General features: G+C 38.8%; 1 protein-coding gene across 4 annotated transcripts in view; it reads right to left on the bottom strand.

The window, feature by feature from the left end:
• Mctp2 (multiple C2 and transmembrane domain containing 2) overlaps positions 1-26,141 on the bottom strand; it is a 238,613-nt gene that overhangs the window by 78,479 nt on the left and 133,993 nt on the right. For all 4 annotated transcript variants that reach the window (XM_085841642.1, XM_021166947.3, XM_029480148.2 and 1 more), the window contains 3 exons: positions 11,613-11,714; positions 10,207-10,281; positions 8,183-8,302 (listed from right to left, as the gene is read on the bottom strand). In XM_085841642.1, the coding sequence (XP_085697768.1) occupies positions 8,183-8,302; positions 10,207-10,281; positions 11,613-11,714 (297 nt within the window). The remainder of the gene's footprint in view (positions 1-8,182; positions 8,303-10,206; positions 10,282-11,612; positions 11,715-26,141) is intronic.

Genomic DNA, 26,141 nt, shown 5'->3' with positions numbered 1-26,141 from the left:
TGTGGGTAGCACCATTCCCTGGGTGGAATATTGAGCTATAAAAGTGAGAAAGGGAACTGGGCACAGGAATTCACTGCTGACCGTTTTGTTGTTGTTGTTATTGTTGTTGTTGCTGTTTTGATTGGGGACATGAGGTGGCCAACAGCTTTAGGACCTTGCTGTCTTGATTTCCATGCTGGAATGGTCTGTACCCTTCAACTCTGAGTCAGTAGGAACCCATCCCTCTGCTGTATCCGTCAAGGAGTATTTTATCACATCAACAGGAATAGAAAGTAGGAAACAGAGGAGTGAGGTAAGGTGTGAGGGTGAAGCAGGGAGGCAGAAAAGGAAGAGTGTATGGAAAGGTAAGGAATAAGAGGCACAGAGGAAGTTAAGGAAAATAGAGGAGGAAATTTTGTTGAACCGATGACTATGTAGTGTGAGAAGTACATTTTTGCCTCTCAGTATATAACTATAGTAAACTCACTGGACCATCAGCAGTTAATGGGAAGGGAAGGTGGTATAATGGCAAAGGGGGATGATGGTCAAGAAGGCAGTTAATTATTAGCTACACAAAAGAGTCACCTGGCTGATAGCATCTTATCTTTACCTAAGGCTTAAGGTTCTAACATGAGAACCACACTCAAGCTCACAAGAGCATACTCCTGAAGACTAGACTTAAGTAGTGTGTGCTCAGTGGGATCTGCAGGATGCAAGGCTTCAAATACAAAGCTCAGAGGAGGGTGTGTGTGTGTCACTCCCACATGCACACTTACACACCTTGTCCTTGTATATACATCTAATGCTGTTCTCAACTTCAAAGAGAAACAGCTGCTCAAAGTTCACCCCAAGAGAACAATCAGAACAGTTAAACGTATTGCAGAGGTCTAATGTAGAGCTTAGTGCAAAAATCTCATGGATGGAGTTCATTATTCTCTTGCTGGCTAGCATGACTGTGTGAACATGGTAGTGTGTACTACTCTAGGATTAGATAATAAAGACCTGGTGCTTATGAGTCAAAATTAGCATGCTCTAAAATACCAAGTGACTTCAGCCCATATATTCTATGGTTCTGTCTGGTAGCACAATTCAATTATAAGTTTGAAAACATAAACATGAAAATATGCTAAAATAGCTAATAGTATCCTTTTACATCTTCCATGGGTAATCTTTTAAATGCAATTACTATAATTTTATTAAGTGGCATAATTAGTTAATGCCTGAGAAGTTGTCAATAGAAGGTGCAATTATGTTGTAAAAATTATAATCATGAAGTGCAATGATGAATTGTTCTTCTTTTTAAAAAAAAAAACTGTTGAAGGAAAAAAATCTTTAACATGTTTTTGGAAAGCATGCTAGGTAGTCTTCCATGCTAAAGGTGTGAGAAGTCATTGTGTCACTATTAAAACAAGTGATATGTCAAAAACTATAAACTTTATATCATATAGATGCATATTATGTGGTTACATACAATTAAAATGTCTTAAAACTTTATGTTTATATTTATTTTCTCTCATAACAATATTGTTCATCTTTAAACTCAAAGGGCATAGACATGGACCACCTGAACAGTGATGGCTACCAGTAGGTATGGAGACTGCCACCAAAAGAGTACAGCTGGTTACAAATAAGCTAGTGGTCTTGTTTAGCAAAATTGCTAAATGTTTCAGATACTGGGAACCCATATCCAAATTGTCAGAAAGCCATCTGAATGGCACCATGTAAGGAGCCCAACATCAAAAGCAAAACTGGAACTGCACCTACTGTTCAAGATAAATCTCAGTGCCCCAGAGGAATCATGGTCACTGTGATAGTTAATAATGACTGCTAACTTAACAGGCTCTAAGTAGCCATGGAGACAAATTTCTGGGCATTTCTGGTGGGGGGAGTTTGTAAAGTGAGTTCACTAAGAAGACTAGATGTGTCTATGAATAAGACCATTCCATGGGCTGTATGTAGTCTTTGTCTGAATCAAAACAGAGGTAGTGAGCTAAGTGCCAGCATCCATCCCTTTCTGGCTGCTGTCAGACAGATGCAGAGGCCATATGATCAACTACCTCTTTAACCTCCTGGCACCTTGAATTCTGCAGTATGATGGACAGTAGTACCCTCCAATTACAAACCAATGTAAACCTCTTTGTCTTCACATTGTTTGTGCTGGGTTGTTTTGTGTGTGCATGTGCATGTGGGGGGGGGTGGGCAGGTATGTGTCTATGTGTGTTACTGTTTTATGTTGGGATGGCTAGCTCCACTATTACTATTGTGTTTAAGTTAAAAGTAAAATTAGTTTATACATCTTAATATGGTAGGATCTCAAATTACAAAGGATTCTATAAATGTTAAATACCGCCTATGACTAAGACATAGAGAGTTGTATGTTGAACCTTATTTGAGGTGTTGATTGATCACTTAAATTATATATCATATTACAAGCCCTGTCAACTTAAGAAAAATTCTTCATTTTCTTACACTAAAAAGTTTGGGAGAAAAAGTCACAGATGTTAAAGTCATAGCTTTATGAAGATGTCCATTGATATATGGTAGATTTAGATTACTTTTTAACAGCAAGTGTCTAAAGAAAAAAATTTAATAAAACTAGGAATCCATCAATGCCCAGGGATACTAGCCTCTCTCAATACAGTAGGTGTCTTTCTGAAAGATTGGTGGAAAGACACAATGCCAGAAAGGCAACCCAACTTTTAAAAGCACCATGATATCTTTGTTGCTTAAAGTTGCCTTGTGATTAGACCATCTCTTAGTAAATGCTATTTCATCACAGGAAAAATGTATTTATGTGATAACACAGCTCACATCTTAACAGAGTCCTGAGATTATGTATAAATCAATACAGAAAAGCAACAAAAAAGCAAAATCCCATATATATATATATATATATATATATAGAGAGAGAGAGAGAGAGACATATATATATACACATACACACACACAGTTGATTCTATAGTATTCTACATAATATCACAATGCAAAACTAGTTTTGTGAGTCCATTATCAAATGATGTACCGCCATAGAGACATTATGGGTGGGGAGTCATTACCAGAAATGGCTGCTTACTTACTGGTTATATTAAGATAATCTGAAGGTGTGTGTAACTTACCCTACATCCTTCTAAAATGTCTTAAAACCTTACAGAAAACCTGAAAAGTACAAATCCAATTCTTGATCTATTAGTTTTATCCAGCCCTCACTCATGCTTGCTAGGAAAATACCTGTAAATCATCTAAGATTATCCTCCCAAAGTAGGAGAGATGACATTCCAACTAGGGATTCATATAGAGCTAGTAGTCCTTGGGTCATGAACATGGGTTTCAAAGTGGAAATGGGTTTATGGGTTCCAACACTGGAACAGGTCACATAATTCCCAAGGTTGGAACTGTTCCCCGGTGGTACTTTTTATCTTATTTAATTTTATCTCATAAACATTTTTATTTTATATCTTTTCATCCTCATCACTGTGAACAAAGTGGCTGATGGAGAACCAGCCCATTCAGGTAAGGATCTGTATCTATCTATCAGCACCTTGGAAGAAGTATTTCCACCATGCATGCAAGGTCAGTGCGCTTCTGAAATAATCAGTAAGCTTGCTCCTAGAGTAAGTATACAAACCAAAAGACAGCAGTGGCATTGAGTCATGAGCAACAGTGGTAAGCAGCATTGAACCCTAGAATGAAGCAGTTCCTTTCTAAACCCAGCTGATCTGAGTTTCCATCCCTTCTTTGCCTCCTTAAGAGCACACAAATGTCAACATTCTACTTCATAGGCTCATATTTTTCCCGTGTGAAAAAGAGGGCACAGCTTTGCATCTGCATCTACAGGCTTGTTTCAGTACTCACTGAGTTAAGATGTGAGCAATGCTTGGATTACTACACCCACTGAGTAAAGCAGTAACCTGAGCTCTCAGTATCCCCAGAGTCCACAGTCAATGTGGGTCTAACCATGTGCACATGGATAAGTTCTATTCAGAGAGCAGCATGCAGACAGGTGTACTTACTCCTAATATGGCTGGCCCATTTTTTGTCTTTGTCAATAACTTAGTACCTTATATTGGCTTTCAACTGAGAAAGACAAGAATGTGACTTGTTTAAGAAGGGAAACTATATAGTTAATTTAACATAAATAATATGTTTAAGGCTTGGAGAGAACAATGAACCAAAATATTTAGCAAACTTTAATGAAGAGGAAAACAAACCTCCAAGGACAGAATATGAGCTTTATTTGAAATATTCTGCCTAAAAAAACACGCCGAGGCAAGAAATGTGATGTGGAATGTTTCGGCCATTCCCAATAAAATGAAAATGTAACATTTACAAAATATATTCTATTTCATTTTCTATGTTCTTGATATTGTGTTGTAATTAAAGTTTTGTGCCAAATATTCTTTAAATTAAAATATAGTGACATCACTTCCCCTTCCCCATTTTGTTTCTTCTCTGAAATACGTCTCACTCACATCCCTTCCTTCCAACTATACTTCCCATGTCACCTCTCTCAAACTGATAGCCACTTCTCTGATTTAAATTTTTGGAATAACAAATTCAACAGCGTATAGCAATTTTACCATAGCAGGTACCAGTAAATTACTCAAGAAAGCATTCAACCCTTAGTGTTGGGGATGCAGCCACCCACATAGGATCAAGGCATCAGTCCTACACTGCATCCGTTTTATGCTTAATCTAACATGATAAATTCTTCCATGTCTGCCTATCTACTTCTAACCAGACTCGCTGGATCTTTAGAAGCTGGTTTAATTGTAAACTGAAGCTTCTGACAGGGGGTGATCTATGGCAGACATACTCACAGCTATTCCAGGAAAATGAATGGCTTGTTTCCCTGAGGTCTTAACATGAATAACCAGCTATAATAAAGAGTATACATCAGTCCTATCAAGTTTAGGCTTGCCAAAATTATTCTTTTCATTCCTCCAGTAGCCCCAAACTATATCTCTTATCCTCATTCCCAGTAGAACACAAGGGCGTTTCAAGAAGAATCAGTTGTTGAATAAGTTCTCAACTAGTATTCAGACACCCACAAAGCTATTCTGCCCTGTAACATCCAAGCCAGTAGGTGGAACATGGAGGGAATAACAAGCCAATGAATAATAAGCAGCAGCACTCTGCCCAGACTAGACAACCCAAGAACCATTACTGGGTACCAGTGATGATATGCATATCATCCACGTGGGGAAGGCCAGACATAAAAGATGCTGAGCTTCCTTTGCTCAGCCTACTTGCATCTCTCTGGCTTAACTTAGATGAGGAGGTTAGAGTCTGCAGATAGAAAATCTATGACAGAGTTCTACATATCCAGCACACCCAGCAGCAGCCCCTGTGTGTATAGTTCCAATAGAGCTCTATGGGCAACTAACAAGCCTGTAGACTACATTAGAAATAAAACATGCTCCGTCAAAAAAAAACCTTAACTGCTCATGATGTATTTTTTTTTCTCATGATGTAATTTTAACAGCAAAAAAACAGAAGTAGGGCAAATGCACACACACACATATACACATATGCATGCATGCACACAAGTGTGTGTGTGTGCACCCATTATTCTGCTCTTTAAATATATTACAATATAGTCCTGTATTTTAAAGAGCTGAAACTCTATAGGGATAATTCCAATGATAGCATATAGTAGCAGAAACCATATTCCATCAGCTTTGGGGAAGAAACTATCTTCCTTGCAGTGTCTTGGTGTCTCTGAGACCCACCATGACTAAGCACTATGCATATGGTATAAACATTTGTACTTGGAGTTTCAAATTTAAAGCAAAATGTGTCTAAATGCATTTCAGAACAGTACACTCAAGACAAGTAATACAGTTTGTATATACAGTAATCCTTCATTACACTTAGGGTTTAGGTCCAAGATACACACACCCCCATAGACACCCAACCACCACAGATTCTCAAGTAATGTATATCCAGTCCCATCATCTGGACTACAACATATACATATGGACAACTAACAAGCCTATAGACTACATTATAAATAAAACATGTCCCGTCAAAACGAGCTTAGCTGCTCATGATGTCATTTTTTCTCATGATGTAATTTTAACAAGAAGTAGGGCAAATACACACACACACACACACACACAGACATACATACACTTGCACATGCAAGTACATGCGCAAATTTGTAGTGTGTGTGTGTGCGCGTGTATGCACACATTATTCTGTTCTTTAAATACATTCTAAATTGCTTATGACATAAAATAAAATAAAAAACAAATATAGTTGCAATACTGTTTTATATGAGATGTAAAGACAGAGAAATGTCGGTACTTGTTTCATGTGGATGCAATTTTTAAGAATAATTAGTTGTGCCTGGTTGAATCTGTGATGTTCGAGTACATGGGTACAAGTTGACTCTACAGTATTTGTGGCTAAACCTGATCTTTTTTCAGTGATGTATTGACCTAAATATGCCTTTCATGCAAACAGTAGAGCCTGTCATAGTCTCATAAGCCCAGGTATTCTTGTACATTAGGCTACAATAAATCGATTAGGAGAGGATGGTACTGTTGTCCGTCTGTCTGGGAGCCCTTGCTACCAAGGCACATTGTCACAGTTTCTTTCTAACAGTTTGGTAAAGGTTCTTTTCTGGGGTGGTGCCCAGCAAAGAGGACTCAGCCAAGGCAGAGGCAGTGGAGGAGAGGCCCCCTGTCAAGGCTCCCTTCCTGTCCAGAAGTCCTCTTTACCGGACAACCTGTTTCCCTTCATTTGTTTTAATCTTTCTTCAGATCAGCCCGGCAGCCCATTAATCATCTCTGTCATCCCCTTACTGAATCCAGGGCAACAGATCTGTTTTTCTAAAGTCTCAGAGCCAGAACTCAGTTAAAAAAGGGGGGGGGGGAATCCTCTACTTCTCACATGGCTGGCCAGAGTGCTGGCTGGAAGCAGACACCAACTGTGTGCACTTTCCTCTGAGGGCCAGAACTGTACACAACAGTCCATGGAAAGTTTTGAAAGGGAATCTGGGTAGGAAGTGGATCTGAGGAGGTGGAAGAGGAGCCTGATATATGAAGCCACCAGCTGAATAGGTTGTAAGACAGGGAAATGGCTAAATAAATGTCAGGACAATGACAGACACATAGATGTCCTGAAGTGATGCAAAATGAAAATAATCCAATCAAAATGGTACCCACTGTCAAAGAAAAGTCTCTCATGGAGTTGGCATATTGGTTCTATAAAATATGTGAAAATAACTTTGAGATCACAATGAAGCACTAATATCTTCTATTCATATATAAATACACATATATTTATATAAGATATTATATATGTGACTATTATGTTATATTATCTCATATATATATATATATATATATATATATGTAATATACACATCATGTAAACTAAGGTTAAAAATGCAATGCAAGGCAAAAGAAAATATTGAGGATGTACTGTCAACATGAAACAGGAGAAATCTGACTTGCCATGGACCATGATATATATAGTCTAGAACCATATTGCAACCTTTTATATAACTATAGAAACTGTATAGAAATTTACCATTAATACCAGATACAAAACACATACAAGGAATCTGGAATGTTAATCTCCCCCAGAGCGGACATTATCAATCTGCTTAAGGACCAGTCCCTTTACAAATGAGAGCAAACACTCCAGAGATGCCAAGCAATGCTATGGTGCAAGGACTCATGGACTCTCAGCGATAGACTCAACAATCTCTTGCAGCTCTTTGACACTAGGATATTATTATGCTCATGAGAATGCGACAATGTTCTGACAAGTATTTCTCAATTATGGTGTTGAGCCCCACTTTAATTTGCCATGATCTATTGTATCTAAAGCTTGATGTGTATACATATTTTTTAATATTGAATTTTTTAATAATTTGCTGACAAACTAAAGTAGAACCATTCAGTTGTAATTTAGTCATACTGTTTCCAGCTGCCATTTTGAAAAATATTAATGGCCAGGTAAAGACTATATAAATATGCTTCAATAGCACCACAGAAACATATAGATACTGGCTCTTTTAAGCTCAACGAGAAATATTATATGGATAGCTTTTGAATAATTTAAAAGAATTCTTATGGGTCACCTTTACTCAGAGTCAGTCTTAGAAAGGCTAACCTCATATGTCACATTATAGAGAGATAAATGTATGTATATAAACAGAAAATAATGTGAACATTAAAAAGAAAAATCTTACCACAAATGCTATTGTACTCCTTAATGTGGACTCCCATTGGAAGCAGCTTTTGAAGAACTGTACTGTGTTCCATATTGCCAAAGTGAGTCTTTTTACACGGTCTACATCTCTTGATAATATCTGTTTTTATAAGAAGATGGAAAAACAGACAGTTAGATTTACATGCTCTGGATATTCCCTAAGATCAGCTGCTGTAGCTCTTCAAATTGTATTATGTACAGTACCATATATATATGGTCCTATTGCATCCATAGGAGACAAGCATATCTAACCTGTGTTAAGGCTCAATTTGTAAAAGAAAAAAAGCTTGCTTTAGTAGTGTTCAGTACAGAATTCAGCTGTCAAACAAGAACTGCAGCAACCTAGCATTTGGTATGTGTGAATACTGTGTGCATGTACATGCATGGGAGAGAACATACATATGTGTGTGTGTACATGGTGTGGCAGAGAGAGAGAGAGAGAGAGAGAGAGAGAGAGAGAGAGAGAGAGAGAGAATAAAACAGAGACAGAATTGCAATGAGTGCCAAGTTATTATTTAGTATGGACACAGATGGAAAGACCACCAGTAGGACAGGCCTAGCTTCATCGCTATGTTAGTCCAAAAAGTATAGTTGTAGAAATGGAATCCAGATTCCCCCTCCCCATTTCCCAACTCTATCATCTTCAACACACTTTTCAACCTTTCTCCCAAAGTAGTCCTGGCATTGTCTTTAACCTTACAGGTGGTTATGAGAATTCTTCTCTTTAGAGAACTGCCTATCTATCCTACAATAGATGGTTTGAAATATTTGTTTCAAAAGTAAAAATTTCAACTTTGTAACCTAGGGTACCCAGTGTTGTGCTGCACTGAAGGAGGGTCCTGACACACCCAGGGAGTTTAGTCCCAGATCTCCCCTCTATTCTCAGAGCCAAAGCCACCCCAGTGGTAACATTGTTTTGTAAAGGAAATGTCTTTTCTCCCACTGGGAGGCACAGTATTTTGATTTGCTTGCAAAGCAGTCACCCTGCCTACCTCCACTTAGGTTTTAACTTTCAAGTAAACAGAGCAAAAGACAAAAATAATAATAATAATAAAAATGAGGACATAGACTCGGATTACACACAATGACTATTGCACTCAAATGACTGTGGTACCAAAACCAAAACATTTCGATACTTTCCTCCAAAAGCCTGCTAAGTCCCTTCCCCAGCAAGGTGCCCAGAAGTTCATGGGAAACAAGAGGAAGAGAAGATGGCTTTATATTTAACTGCTTTGTGTCATGCACAGCTGCTCACCCCAGAGGAAGCTGTGGAAGTAATAAACATTTTTAGAGGGGGGACGCTTTGTTCTTTGTTACACAACTGAAGAGGAACAATGGGTACTGGCTGAAATCCTGGCCTGTATCTAAAGAGGACAGGGAGGGGCTCAGAAGAAAGAAATGCAGAGGTCATGGGGTTTTTTGGTTTATGGTTCACCCCTACCCCAACGCCCCTCAGTTTTAATGTGAAGTTCCTCCCCCTAGTTCTGGATCTTTACTTTTTGTTAAACTGATAAGAGAAGAATTCCAGACAATGAGCAGAAAGAAAGACAGCTAATTCCCATATGGGGTAAGATGCAAGCACACCCTAAATTTAAACCCAGAGAGTAACCTCAGCCCTAGGGGAATCTGAGGCTAGGAGCTTCCTTAGACTGCTGGGAAATCCCTTCATCCAGTGAACAAGCAGAAAGCACTTGTCCTCATCTGTGAAGGCAAGAAAGAGAAATGCCACCAGTGAAAGGGACAAAGGCATTGAGGGTGTCTCTTAAAGAACTCCCTAGCCCACTGCAGAGCTCACACCCCCTCCTTCCTCCCAAGAATATGGAATAAGCCACTCCTCATTGACCTGGCCCATTTTTTGAGAGAAAAGACAAGAGAAAGAAGTGCAAAGATGAGCAGTCCAGATGAGAAAGGAGTGAGAGAGAAGAGGAAAAATAAAATAAAAGCCAGCAATGACTAAGAAGTACTTGGACGCTGGCTGATAAAGGTACTCAGAGGGCCACCTACCTTTTTGGACAGCTTGCGGCTGTCTTCCACAAAGCGTTTTTCTCTTGGAGTGAAGGTCCTGATACTTGCTTTGACCTAGAAAAACATGGTTGTTACAAGGGCAGCATTCATAAACTTCATTCTCTCTCTGAGTAGCTGAGAAAAGATCACAGAAAATGGGACCTTATAACCCACAGGTAATGTCCATGAACCAGAAAGTGGTAGATCCAGTCATTCTTGGGCAGTTTCCTGAGACACAGGGCCATACAGTCCCTGGTAAGCCAGGCTAGACCATGGGTGGTCTTGTCACCACTTGGCTATATCCACAAAAGTATTCGAACCAGGACCAACACAGAGCTTCCTACATTTTCATGCTAATCTAAATGATGAAAATGTCCTCTCTCATTTTTGAACTAAACTTTAGGCAATTGTACCTCAAAGAGGAAGGGCAGTTCTCAGTCCATTAAAACATTTCCACAGACAATCCCATTACCTCCAGTGACCTGAGAGAGCACACAAATGGGCCATGGTAGGTCCTTTATAAGGGGAAAACTAAGCCCCAGGGGAATTTACTGACGTGTTCAAACCAGCAGAGAAAGGGAAACCTTCAAAAAATGAAAGACAAATGTACTTCCACTGTGTCCGTGAACAAGCATGTTTTCCACCTGAGACAGCACTTATGTCTTGACTAAATAGCATAATCTCCATATAATCTATACACAAATGCTTCCCAGAGGAAAGTAGTATATTGGGAGAGGTCACCTCTCCTGCAAACTGTACAGATGGTCCACTTGAGCAGAAGAGGAAGAAACTGGGAAGAACACACACTCATATTGATGACTCAACCCCAATTTCAGCACTAGTGAGAATTAAATATATATATATATGTGTGTGTATATGTGTGTGTGTATGTGTGTGCATATATATAGATAGATAGAGAGAGAGAGAGAGAGAGAGAGAGAGAGAGAGAGAGATGAAAGCTATGATATACGTTGTTTTAGAGACTGCAGAGCTTGCCTATCATAGAATAAACAGATGCACTATATATTATATGTAGATTATATGTGACATAAATTTTGTTTCTAGAGTGGATTACATTTTTATATAATGTATTATCTCTATGTAATCTGTAGATACAAAGCATATATGAACCTATAGATATGCAAAGACTATCCTTTCCTTTATTTTTAATTATTCCCTTGACTTTTCGACTATTGTGAATTTAAGCCTCATCAATCCTGCTGGCTCAACTGTTTGAAAACTAGAACATCCAGCATGGATTTTACGACTGAGTTTTAAACACAGTCACCCCACCCATTCTCAAGCTTCAATCCTGAAATCTTTGACACTGATCTGAGCCTGAACAGGCTGAGCACCATGTGTTTCGGGTCCTGAGAAGTTGGGCGGCACACCCGGAGGGCACTTACCGGATTATATATGAGGTCCAACTCTAAGTAAATAAGCCCTTTAAAAGCTTGCTCTAAGTCTTTATTCTTCAACACATAACAGTTTGGTTGTCCATCTCTAATCTGTGAGGAATAAAAAGCAAAGTATATATTAGTGCTATGATCTGTGTGTTTTCAATAGCAAAACCAAAACTAACTTTGACAAAGTTGGAAAGGTATTTAATTTTTTTTTTTGTCTCTGCAAAAATGGATTTTACAACTCATTTTATATCTTCTGACATGACTCGGTAATTAATTTCCAGTTTTTATAGTGATTTCATTTTTTTACCACCATATGGTTACAGGTGAAGGAAATATTACTCAGGCACTAACTACAAGATTAATCAACTTTTAATTTAGAATGAAATTATAATTGATAGGAAGATAAAGTAACAACCATCAGCTTAAAGTAGTTGAAAGAAACCTAGTGGTATGGATTATGATATAATAACAGGACCCCCTCCCCCATTCTGGTGACCAAACTTTTCCACATACTCAAATATAATGAACTTCCTCCAAAATTTGTTGCCAATAATTCTAAAAATTGTCAAGTCATGTGGAAAATAATGACAGAGTATAATACTGTTATGAATCAGAAAAGACTAGGATAGTTAAATATATCTAGTACCATGAACTAGTTCCTGGAAGGGAAAAAATTATATTAATGAAGGATCAGCTAAAATCCAAATGAGGACCCAAGTTTACTTACTCATAAGATACTACTATTGGTGACATTCTGGTGCTGGCAAATGCAACACAGTAATGTAAGATGCTAGCATGGGAAGAAAAGTTCTTCACAGTTTTCCTTTAAGTATAAAATTATTCCCAAAGAAGATTGAAGAATCATAAGGAAATGACTAAAGCAACTAATTTTTATTATATAGCTATCAGTAATTCTCAAATTAATTAAATCAAATCTTAGCTGAGGTTAAGGTCAAGGTCCCAAATAAATCAAGCGACACAACATTACCTACACAACTTTGACAGCACAAAGTCACTCTGACCTCCATCCTGCATGTCCCAGCACTTCCATGAACTATGCTAGCGACCTGCCATTCCCAGACTGTTTGATAGATAAGCAAACCCTTCCTATGACAGCTCAGAAAGCCCTTGGCTGCCTTGAAAGGGTGTTAACTAAAGAAATCCGTGTTCTGTCTTCAGATTGAGGGCAGCCATGCTTTTTGTACAGAGCAGTAGTGGTGGACAGGCTGATGACACTTGTGGCATTTAGAAAACACTCTTCTCTAAAAGAGCCTCAGCACAGCCTGAGCTTATCAAACATTCTATTGTGACTGTAGTGCTTAATAATTCAAATAACTTGAGAAATTGGAAGGCCAGGAATCTGAGCCATATTTTAAATGACTATTGCTGTCACCACAATCATTCACACAAGTGGTCTTATAAACACTGGTGGAAATGCATTGAGTAAGTCACGGTGGGGAAACAGCAATTCCACTTTACAAGGGAGAGGTCATCTTCCTTCCCAAAGCACCCCACCTCTCAGATTGAATAGCTTTCATATGGAAAGATGGCTTTCCTGGTCAGTGGCTGAGAGGAAGGGGGTGCCCCATAAAGTCCCGGCTTCCTTCCTCAACGGTGTCCAAACAGGATCCTCGGCTTCCGCTCTGGCACGGAGTCTCACTTAATAAATTGTGGGTGTTAAAGTTGAAAGACATAAAGACAAAAACAGCATGTCAATTTGCCAAGCTGAAGTACTTCCAACTTCAATTTGTTTCTGTCCTCAGTTCTTGTAATGTTAGCTTAAAATTTCCATGATTTCTTAAGGGCGAGGGAAGGTCAACAAAAGAACAAGAAGTGTCCATATAAAAATATTTCGTAGAAGGATTTTTTTTAATTTGGTAAATGACCATTTCCTGTTACTCAATGTCCCTACCATTGTGTCAGCGAAATTCAGAATCCATGTAGGAACATTGAAGATATCATCAAAAAACAAAGATACAATGTAACATTTACTACTTTAATAGAAAAATTACATTGGAATTCACAAATATTAAATGTTTGAAGATTATAAAATTAAAAACCTCTATTCCTCTTGAATATATATAAATATCACAATCCCTTTCCTGGATCAGAAAATAAATAGGATATTGGTACACATCTAACTCTTCTTTTATTTTTTTTTCTGAAGCTTTATATTCATAAAAAATAGACTTAAAAAAGTATTTAGATTTTGAGGCCCAATAAGCAGCTGACCAAGGCAGATGTAGACACTTACACCCAAACAATGGACTGAAGTCGGAGACGCCTGTGGTTTGAATTAAGGAAAGACTGGAAGAAGTTGAGGAGGAGGGCAACCCCATAGGAAGACCAGCAGTCTCAGCTGACCTGGACCTCCAAGATCTCTCAGACACTAAGCCACCAACCAGACAGCAGACACTAGCTGCTAAGAGACCCCACAACACATATACAGCAGAGGACTGCCTGGCCTGGCCTCAGTGAGAGAAGATGCATCTAATCCTTGAGAGACTTGAGGCCCCAGGGAGTGGGAAGGCCTGGCAGTGGGGGGTGGGGGGTGGAGATGGTGTGGGGGCAGGGGGGAACATCCTCTTGGAGACTGGTGGACAAGAAATGGATGAGGAGCTGTCGGAGGGTTGACCGGGAATGGAATAATGACTGGAGTGTAAAAAAAAAAAAGATTAAAGATAATAAAATAAATGTTAAAAAATACATGAAGTTTATAAGCTTATTTTGTAGCTACCACTGTAATTTCATGACATTATTTTACACATGCCCCTTTTTATGGGTTTATAGTGTTCAAAATGAAAAGCAGCTAGTGTGCCATCACCGTAAATACTGAGACTAAAACAAAAGAGAATGTTCTGGAAAATACTTTCCAGTTCTATTATGTAACTGAATGGCCAACACTTGAACAGAGGATGAAGATTTGGTCGGAAATGCTAGGTGCATCTGACCAGCTCCCGCATGATAGCACTATATGAATGCTAAAGAAGCACATTGCATATGTAAGGCCACACTCAGGATTTATAGTGAGAATTCTGAAGATAATTTTTAATACTAAAATTTAACAAATCTAATATAATAGGAAAATTAAAACACAGCCCAAAGAACATTTAGAGGTGAGAATCTGTTTGAATCCTTGTCTCTAATATTAAGCTAGAGCTGGAAACTATTGTTAGCTCATCCAGAAGAAACCATCACTTTAAATTCACAACAAAAGGAGATGGGTCCTCATGCTGATTTGGAGAGTCTTCTGTGCTTACACCTGCTAAGACTACATTTCCACCAAACTAAGGTTCTCAGAGGGGGGGTGGGGGGTGAGGGGGAAGGGGGAGAGGGGAGGCCAGCTAATATATTAAACTTCAGTTCTGTAAGATAAAATCTTGGAACAGATTTATTATATAATCTTTATATTCAACTGTGTAGGTAAGGAGGAAAATATTAGACCATAATTTAAGACATCCTCACAGGGTAATATAAAAGATATGTAATCTAATTAGGAATATATATTCTATAATTGGGAATAATACTTCTGGAATTGTTAGGAACAAATTTCCCCATAGTTTAGAATAGTACCTTTCACGATGAGAAAAAAAAAAGAGCTGTCCTACCTACCTTCCATTACTTTCTGTTCTGTGAGTTATATGTCATCCATCTGGAGCACTGTAAAAGGTAACTCTTTGGTAATTCTCCAAACAGTTTAAAAGCTCCAGGAAGTCTGTTACTAAGTAATAATTTGAGATTTGGGATCAAAGAAAAATTACTATGAAAATTTATGTTACAAGGCCAGCCTGTAGCTGTCCCTATGAAGGGACAGGGTGGATTGGAGTCCCCTCCTTTCACCTCTGAACTGTGGCTCTGCACAGATTGCAGAGAGAGAAAGTCACTTCCTTTAGTTGTATACCCTCTGCTGAGCCCACAGGGCCCCAAGGAAGAGCTCTAAAGACAATCACACAGATGGTGCTGCTTCATCTTGGTGGGCCACAGTCACATGGGCAGACATGAATGTGAAAGACAGATTTGTGCAGAGGAAGGAAGATAGAATAAAAAGGTGGCAGGAGATAAGAGCAGATAAATGTTTAAAGTATACACACACATATCTGTGTGTGTGTGTGTGTGTGTGTGTGTGTGTGTGTGTGTGTGTGTGTATGAAACTGCAAACAAATTAACTTACAAATTATCATGTTAATAAAATAAAAATTTTAATATATACCATAATAATTCTTAAACTAACATTTTTTCTTCATGAAAGATTATTACCTCTGCTTACTCTTAAGCACTGTAAATATGAGAAACATTTCAAAAGTTGATAAGTTTCCTGAGTCACATGAATGCTCTATGAGTGATTCTTAAAGCCATCGCCTGAATGTAATATACTTCAGCTAGGACAAAGAAAAAAACTTTCCCAATTGCATTTTCTCCAAACAACAATTATCTTTATTGTGATTCACCATAAAACTCTTTGATGTGATGTTTTACCGAAGTTAATTAGAGTCAATACGAAGGAGAGCTTAAGGAAGAAAGACATGCATTCAAGATCAAAATCCTGAGTGTAAAAAAAAAAAAATCGTATTGATTCCATCACTATTTGACCTTCTAATTAGAAAAGGCAGAATATTTGGATAAAGGCTATCTTCCTGTATCAAATACTATTCTCCATTCCATGTGACAAGAGAGAGAGAGAGAGAGAGAGAGAGAGAGAGAGAGAGAGAGAGAGAGAGAGAGACTTTGACTTCAGCATGGTACAGCAGCTGAACCCAGCCAAAGTACATGCTAAATGGCTCCCCAATAAATATGACAAGGAGAGACACACGGCAAGAGGACAGTTAATACACATTATTTGAGAGAGAGAGAGAGAGACTTTGACTTCAGCATGGTACAGCAGCTGAACCCAGCCGACGTACATGCTAAATGGCTCCCCAATAAATATGACAAGGAGAGACACACGGCTTGGCAAGAGGACAGTTAATACACATTATTTGATAGCACTTCACATTCTGCATGCAGCTTGGAATCAGGTGTGGGTCCAATGGCGTGAGTTACAAATAGCATGAGGGACTAGTAAGTCCAGGAGTCTATGCTTAGCCCAGCAGAGAGAACAGCTACCAAGGAGCTACCCAGAAAGGTTTCCTTGGCCCTCACACCACATCTCACTTCTCTCCACGGCAGCTAGTCCTGTACCAGAAGGCAAACTGAGATCTGAACTTGAAAAAGGACACAAAGCCTGGTGTGCTTATGGCTTCTCAGCCAGTCTCCCTAAAATATGAGCTATTTCCACACAAACCATACAAATGATTCTAAATGTTATGGGGAAAATTATAAAAAAATAACACGCATAAGGGAAATATGGAATTAATATCTTTGGACAAATGCATCTATAATTTGTAATGTAAATAATTATTTCTGTCTCTTGTAAGACTAGAGTACTCCATACATCTCAGTGACTTTCCAAACAGAATATCTATTCTGAGATCTATCTTGGATTTTACACTTACACTATCAAATATATTTTTACATTTGGATAATTTTGGTATGATGTAGTTTTTATTTATAATGTTTTAATATAAAAAACCTTTTACTTAAAAAATTGAAATAGGACAGGCAATGTCTGAGGAAGACCCTAAAGGTAGATAAACTGAGTTCATATTTTAATTTGACTACAAGGTTAGATTGGAGAGGATTGTTTAAAATACTTAGCTCCTCTGTTCTTATTTCTTAATTCTTAAATTGTAAATAATAAGGCTACATTATCTCAGAGGGGAAATACATGAACAACAGTCAGTCACAGTGGGGAATTCATAGGAATTGTTAAATAGATGACATATGTTTAATATCATCTCTTTTGGACTTAATCCATATGCACAGAGATTATACTTGTGTACATATATACAAAGGTATGTGTGTGGATATACTGGTAACACCAGAGCCTCAGACAGCCTGAGCAAGTATGCTCCCACTGAGCTATAGTCCACCTGCTATTTTCTCCTTTCAATTTTTTTTTTTAAAACTAAGTTATTTAGCTTGGTGTTGAGTTTATCCTATAGCTCACAGAGGGCTTAGATTTTGCCATTCTCCTGCCTCAGCCTTCAGAGTATCTGGGATTACCGCCCACAACCTGGTTGCAAGTATACTCTTCTTGAGTATATTTGATGAATTGTGTTATAGTTCTTTAAGTTCACCCCAGTCGTAAGCAATTGTAGGCTGTGTGGAGTTGTTAACACATAGTTGCTTGTACCATTCATTCCTGAAGACATCCCCGTGATAGAATTGCTGATTCTTGACGGGTGAATAATTTTAGGGTTTCAACAAGCCTTATCAAGTCGGTTTCCTGAAATCCTTCAGGGACTTACATTTCCAGATTTACATTCCCAGTGAAGAAGGTTGCCTTTTTCCCTGTCATTTCTGGCTCAGGTCATTCTAGCTTAGAGAAATAAGCTGGGGGCTGGTACCTACTTTATGAAATCAGACAGATTTACACTCAGTTCCCAATTCTGATATTCTGTGTCTGTATGACTGTACATAATTACTTTATCTCTGGGAGCCCAGGGTTCTTCTTTAAAATAGATACCCAGACTATAAATGTACAAGATGCATGTATGTGGCATTCTAAATCATTTTAATCCAAATAACTTTCCAACAGCATTTTAAGGCATCCCTTTTTTTCCATTTGATGATGAAAATCCTTAGTCAGGTTTGTTAATTCTGTTGCTTAAATTAATTGGAACATTTATATTGTAACACAAGGTAAGGGAAGATGATGACTGGTCAGTGTGCAAGGGCTAATTGCTTCGTATTTGCCAGTTCACTTATCCTCTCAATATACATGTAAGAATTATCTTCATGTCAGCAAATAGTAATCAAAGAGCAAGAAGTCAAGTCATTAGTAAAAACTGAGCCAAGTTACATGAGAAGCCAGTGGGTCAGCCCCTGATATATCAGTTTGTTCTACATTCTTAACCACCAAGACCATTACTAGATAAGGCATTTCTGTGCTGAGGGTTTCTGTTCTGGGTTAACTTTTCTGCCTAGTTGACTTGCCTTAGACTCAGTAATTAAAGACAATCCAGGCTGCCTGGAAACTTGTGGTCATAGGCTATAATTTTGCTTTTTATCCATTCTATCTTTCCTCTTTGAATTTACCATAGCAATTGGTGTTTTGGCTACCTAGACTGACATCTGAGGATCTGAGGGATTTTGTCTCTTACTACTTTTTCCATTTGCTCACTGAGGACTAAGTCCCTTCCCCACAGTGAGACCTTTTGGTTTTTAGACTCGCTGAGTTTAATAAGCATCACATGTTTGACCAGAGGATTGGAATTATTCATTGAAGCATGATAGGCTTGACAGTGGATACACACCTGAACACAATTATTACCTTCTCAGAATCCACTGGTATCCCATAGTTAAGCAAACAGGGGTAGGGATACATGGATCCCTTCCAGATTCCTAATTAACTATTTACAGGATCTAGTCTTGTGCCATTTGTAGACCACTGCAGCTGCTGTGAGATTATGGCTACATTGTCTATATTACTTCTAGAAAGAGTATTTGACTTTCCTTCTCCCCATTTTCAGGCTCTTAGATTTTTTTCTAACCCCTTTTCTACAATATTCAATCAACTTTAATGGAAGTGGTACAAATGGCCTATATAGGTCTATACACAGAGATCCCTTATTCTTAGAACATCAATCAGCCATTATCTCTATATTCAGATAAGTTTCTCTTATTAAGGTTGGGCCTACCAGTTTTCTCTTGGCATAAGTAAATTTAGAAGAGATTTTAGTACCATGTCAATTCTGATAAAGAGTAGTAAAATCACCATAAGGGCCTAAAATTTCCCCAGCTATGGAATTATGAACTATGAAGTGGGCCTTAAGTACCATCAGAGTATAGTTGGTTACCACTATAACAGTCATGCCCCTACTGCACCAGTGGATACACCTTGCTTGATAGATTAGTAATGTAGTCCAATGGGAGCCCTCTGCCTCAGGAGCAGGGAGCGCCATCTTGGTTCCTTAGGAAGTTAGTCTACACAGGTGAGAGTGTGCACAACAGAGGCAGACAGCTTCTGGGAGAGGCGGGAGCCACAGAGCCGCTGAGGCAGCACCCTTTTCGGGCCGCAGACATCTGGCCATCCTCCCAGCCGGGGAGGACAGGAATCTGCCCTGCACGGGAGCCCTCGGCCTCAGGAGCAGGGAGCGCCATCTTGGTTCCGGGACTGGGACAAACTTAGGAACTTAGTCTACACAGGTGAGAGTGTGCACCACAGAAGCTGACAGCTTATGTGACCTGCCAAAGCAACACAGCATCTGGGAAAGGTCCTGTTTTGGGCCTTCTTGTTCAGTCAGAAGGAGGTCCAAACACCAGATATCTGTGCACCTTCCCTGTAAGAGGAGAGCTTGCCAGCAGAGAGTGCTCTAACCACTCAAACTCAGAGGAGAGAGCCTGTCTCCCAGGTCTGCTGATAGACAGTAATCAGAATCACCAGAAGAACAATCTCTAAACAGAGACAACTATAACAACTAACTCCAGAGATTACCAGATGGCGAAAGGTATATGTAAGAATCTTACTAACAGAAACCAAGACCACTCACCATCATCAGAACCCAGCACTCCCACTTCGCCCAGTTCAGGGCACCCCAACATACCCGAAAAGCTAGACCTGGATTTAAAAGCATATCTCATGATGATGGTAGAGGACATCAAGAAGGACTTTAATAACTCACTTAAAGAATTACAGGAGAACATTGTTAAAGAGTTACAAGTCCTTAAAGAAAAACAGGATAACACAATCAAACAGGTAGAAGTCCTTAAAGAAAAACAGGAAAACACATCCAAACAGGTGATGGAAATGAACAAAACCATACTAGACCTAAAAAGGGAAGTAGACACAATAAAGAAAACCCAAAATGAGGCAACACTGGAGATAGAAACCCTAGGAAAGAAATCTGGAACCATAGATGCGAGCATCAGCAACAGAATACAAGAGATGGAAGAGAGAACCTCAGGTGCAGAAGATTCCATAGAGAACATCGGCACAACAATCAAAGAAAATGGAAAATGCAAAAAGATCCTAACTCAAAACATCCAGGAAATACAGGACACAATGAGAAGACCAAACCTACAGATAATAGCAGTGGATGAGAATGAAGATTTTCAACTCAAAGGACCAGCAAACATCTTCAACAAAATTATAGAAGAAAACTTCCCAAATCTAAAGAAAGAGATGCCCATGAACATACAAGAAGCCTACAGAACTCCAAATAGACTGGACCAGAAAAGAAATACGTCCCGACACATAATAATCAGAACAACAAATTCACTAAATAAAGATAGAATACTAAAAGCAGTAAGAGAAAAAGGCCAAGTAACATATAAAGGCAAGCCTATCAGAATTACACCAGATTTTTCACCAGAGACTATGAAAGCCAGAAGATTCTGGACAGATGTTATACAGACACAAAAAGAACACAAATTCCAGCCCAGGCTACTATACCCAGCCAAACTCTCAATTAACATAGATGGAGAAACCAAAGTATTTCATGACAAAACCAAATTCACACATTATCTTTCCACGAATCCAGCCCTTCAAAGGATAATAACAGAAAAAAACCTATACAAGGACGGGAACCATGCCCTAGAAACAACAAGAAGGTAATCCCTCAACAAACCTAAAAGAAGACAGCCACAAGAACAGAATGCCAACTTTAACAACGAAAATAACAGGAAGGAACAATTACTTTTCCTTAATAACTCTTAGTATCAATGGACTCAACTCCCTAATAAAAAGACATAGACTAACAAACTGGCTACACAAAAAAGACCCAACATTTTACTGCTTACAGGAAACTCATCTCAGATAAGAAGATAGACACTACCTCAGAATGAAAGGCTGGAAAACAATTTTCCAAGCAAATGGTATGAAGAAACAAGCTGGAGTAGCCATTCTAATATCTGATAAGATTGAATTCCAACCCAAAGTCATCAAAAAAGACAGGGAGGGGCACTTCATAATCATCAAAGGTAAAATCCTCCAAGAGGAACTATCAATTCTGAATATCTATGCTCCAAATACAAAGGCAGCCACATTCATTAAAGAAACTTTAGTAAAGCTCAAAGCACACATTGCACCTCACACAATAATAGTGAGAGACTTCAACACACCACTTCCACCAATGGACAGATCATGGAAACAGAAACTAAACAGGGACACAGTGAAACTAACAGAAGTTATGAGTCAAATGGATCTGGCAGATATCTACAGAACATTCTATCCTAAAACAAAAGGATATACCTTCTTCTCAGCACCTCATGGTACCTTGTCCAAAACTGACCATATAATTGGTCACAAAACAGGACTCAACAGATACAAAATTATTGAAATTGTCCCATGCATCCTATCAGATCACCATGGACTAAGGCTGATCTTCAATAATAAAATAAATAATAGAAAGCCAACATTCACATGGAAACTGAACAACACTCTTCTCAATGATACCTTGGTCAAGGAAGGAATAAAGAAAGAAATTAAGGACTTTTTAGAGTTCAATGAAAATGAAGCCACAACATACCCAAACTTATGGGACGCAATGAAAGCATTTCTAAGAGGAAAACTCATAGCTCTGAGTGCCTCCAAAAAGAAACTAGAGAGAGCACACATTAGCAGCTTGACAACACACCTAAAAGCTCTAGAACTAAAGGAAGCAAATTCACCCAAGAGGAGTAGACGGCAGGAAATAATCAAACTCAGGAGCAAAATCAACCAAGTGGAAACAAGAACTATTCAAAGAATCAACCAATCAAGGAGCTGGTTCTTTGAGAAAATCAACAAGATAGATAAACCCTTAGCCAGACTCACTAGAGGGCACAGGGAAAGCATTCTAATTAACAAAATCAGAAATGAAAAAGGAGACATAACAACAGATCCTGAAGACATCCAAAACACCACCAGATCCTTCTAGAAAAGGCTATACTCAACAAAACTGGAGAACCTGGATGAAATGGAGAAGTTTCTAGACAGATACCAGGTACCAAAGTTGAATCAAGATCAGGTTAATGATCTAAACAGCCCTATATCCCCCAAAGAAATAGAAGCAGTCATTAATAGTTTCCCAACCAAAAAAAGCCCAGGACCAGATGGGTTTAGTGCAGAGTTCTATCAGACCTTCAAAGAAGATCTAATCCCAGTTCTTCACAAACTATTCCACAAAATAGAAACAGAAAGTACTCTACCCAACTCATTCTATGAAGCCAAAATTACTCTGATACCTAAAAGACCCAACAAAGATAGAAAACTTCAGACCAAAATCCCTTATGAATATTGATGCAAAAATCCTCAATAAAGTTCTTGCTAACCGAATCCAAGAACATAGCAAAACAATCATCCATCCTGACCAAGTAGGTTTCATCCCAGGGATGCAGGGATGGTTCAATATACGGAAATCCATCAACGTAATCCAGTATATAAACAAACTCAAAGACAAAAACCACATGATCATCTCGTTAAATGCAGAAAAAGCATTTGACAAAATCCAACACCCATTCATGATAAAAGTCTTGGAAAGATCAGGAATTCAAGGACCATACCTAAACATGATAAAAGCAATCTATAGCAAACCAGTAGCCAACATCAAAGTAAATGGTGAGAAGCTTGAAGCAATCCCACTAAAATCAGGGACTAGACAAGGCTGTCCACTCTCTCCATACCTATTCAACATTGTACTTGAAGTCCTAGCCAGAGCAATTCGACAACAAAAGGAGATCAAAGGGATACAAATTGGAAAAGATGAAGACAAAATATCACTTTTTGCAGATGATATGATAGTATATATAAGTGACCCTAAAAATTCCACCAGAGAACTCCTAAACCTGATAAACAGCTTCGGTGAAGTAGCTGGATATAAAATTAACTCAAACAAGTCAATGGCCTTTCTCTACCCAAATAATAAACAGGCTGAGAAATAAATTAGGGAAAGAACACCCTTCTCAATAGTCACAAATAATATAAAATATCTTGGCGTGACTCTAACTAAAGAAGTCAAAGATCTGTATGATAAAAACTTCAAGTCTCTGAAGAAAGAAATTATAGAAGATCTCAGAAGATGGAAAGATCTCCCATGCTCATGGATTGGCAGGATCAACATTGTAAAAATGGCTATCTTACAAAAAGCAATCTACAGATTCAATGCAATCCCCATCAAAATTCCAACTCAATTCTTCAACGAATTAGAAAGTGCAATCTGCAAATTCATCTGGAATAACAAAAAAACCTAGGATAGCAAAAACTCTTCTCAAGGATAAAAGAACCTCTGGTGGAATCACCATGCCTGACCTAAAGCTGTACTACAGAGCAATTGTGATAAAAACTGCATGGTACTGGTATAGTGACAGACAAGTAGACCAATGGAATAGAATTGAAGACCCAGAAATGAAGCCACACACCTATGGTCACTTGATCTTCGACAAGGGAGCTAAAAACATCCAGTGGAAGAAAGAGCATTTTCAACAAATGGTGCTGGCACAACTGGTTGTTATCATGTAGAAGAATGCGAATTGATCCATTCCTATCTCCTTGTACTAAGGTCAAATCTAAGTGGATCAAGGAACTTCACATAAAACCAGAGACACTGAAACTTATAGAGGATAAAGTGGGGAAAAGCCTTGAAGATATGGGCACAGGGGAAAAATTCTTGAATAGAACAGCAATGGCTTGTGCTGTAAGATCGACAATTGACAAGTGGGATCTCATGAAACTGCAAAGCTTCTGCAAGGCAAAAGACACCATCAATAAGACAAAAAGACCACCAAGAGATTGGGAAAGGGTCTTTACCTATCCTAAATCAGATAAGGGACTAATATCCAATATATAAAAAGAACTCAAGAAGGTGGACTCCAGAAAATCAAATAACCCCATTAAAAAATGGGGCTCAGAACTGAACAAAGAATTCTCACCTGAGGAATACCGAATGGCAGAGAAGCACCTGAAAAAATGTTCAACATCCTTAATCATCAGGGAAATGGAAATCAAAACAACCCTGAGATTCCACCTCACACCAGTCAAAATGGCTAAGATCAAAAATTCAGGTGACAGCAGAAGCTGGCCAGGATGTGGAGAAAGAGGAACACTCCTCCATTGTTGGTGGGATTGCAAGCTTGTACAACCACTCTGGAAATCAGTCTGGTGGTTCCTCAGAAAATTGGACATAGTACTACTGGAGGGTCCAGTAATACCTCTCCTGGGCATATATCCAGAAGATGTCCCAACTGGTAAGAAGGACACATGCTCCACTATGTTCATAGCAGCCTTATTTATAATAGCCAGAAGCTGGAAAGAACCCAGATGCCCCTCAACAGAGGAATGGATACAGAAAATATGGTACATTTACACAATGGAGTACTACTCAGCTATTAAAAAGAATGAATTTATGAAATTCCTAGCCAAATGGATGGACCTGGAGGGCATCATCTTGAGTGAGGTAACACAATCACAAAGGAACTCACACAATGTGTATTCACTGATAAGTGGATATTAGCCCAAAACTTAGGATACCCAAGATATAAGATACAATTTGCTAAACACATGAAACTCAAGAAGAATGAAGACCAAAGTGTGGACACTGTGCCCCTTCTTAGAATTGGGAACAAAACACCCATGGAAGGAGTTACAGAGACAAATTTTGGAGCTGTGATGAAAGGATGGACCATCTAGAGACTGCCATAATCAGGGATCCATCCCATAATTAGCTTCCAAACGCTGACACCATTGCATACACTAGCAAGATTTTGCTGAAAGGACCCAGATATAGCTCTCTCTTGTGAAACTATGCCGGGGCCAAACAAACACAGAAGTGGATGCTCACAGTCAGCTATTGGATGGATCACAGGGCTCCCAATGGAGAAGCTAGAGAAAGTACTCAAGGAGCTAAAGGGATCTGCAACCCTATAGTTGGAACAACATGATGAACTAACCAGAACCCCGGAGCTCTTGTCTCTAGCTGCATATGTATGGAAAGATGGCCTAGTCGGCCATCACTGGAAAGAGAGGCCCATTGGACTTGCAAACTTTATATGCCCCAATACAGGGGAATGCCAGGGCCAAAAGAATGGGAATGGGTGGGTAGGGAAGTGGGGGGGTGGGTATGGGGGACTTTTGGGATAGCATTGGAAATGTATTTGAGGAAAATACGTAATAAAAAAAAATTCCAGAGGCAGCTTCAGGAGGGACAGAATGTGTAGGAAGGGGATGTTCTATATTCTATTTTGTAAACATTTTTAGCATGTACAGATGCTCAAGAAATGTGTGCTTTTATCTTCTATCAGAAATACTTATGTACCAGAACTGATTCAATATTGATTTTGCAGCAAGATAAAGCTAAAATTGAAAAAAAAAAGTAATGTAGTCCATGGGTTCAGCACTGTATGACATCATTAGTCCTCAGCAGACTGCACATTACATGAAAATGAAAGCTTGGAAGTAGGTAGAAAGCTTCCAGCTCTGTTCCTACTTCGTATATCTTGCAAGTAAAGTATGTA

Source organism: Mus caroli, unplaced genomic scaffold, assembly GCF_978045245.1.
Source record: "Mus caroli unplaced genomic scaffold, Mus_caroli_1 scaffold_8, whole genome shotgun sequence".
Taxonomy (NCBI): Eukaryota; Metazoa; Chordata; class Mammalia; order Rodentia; family Muridae; genus Mus; species Mus caroli.
Note: the sequence above shows the minus strand (reverse complement) of the source record. Positions and strands in the feature narration are given on the sequence as shown.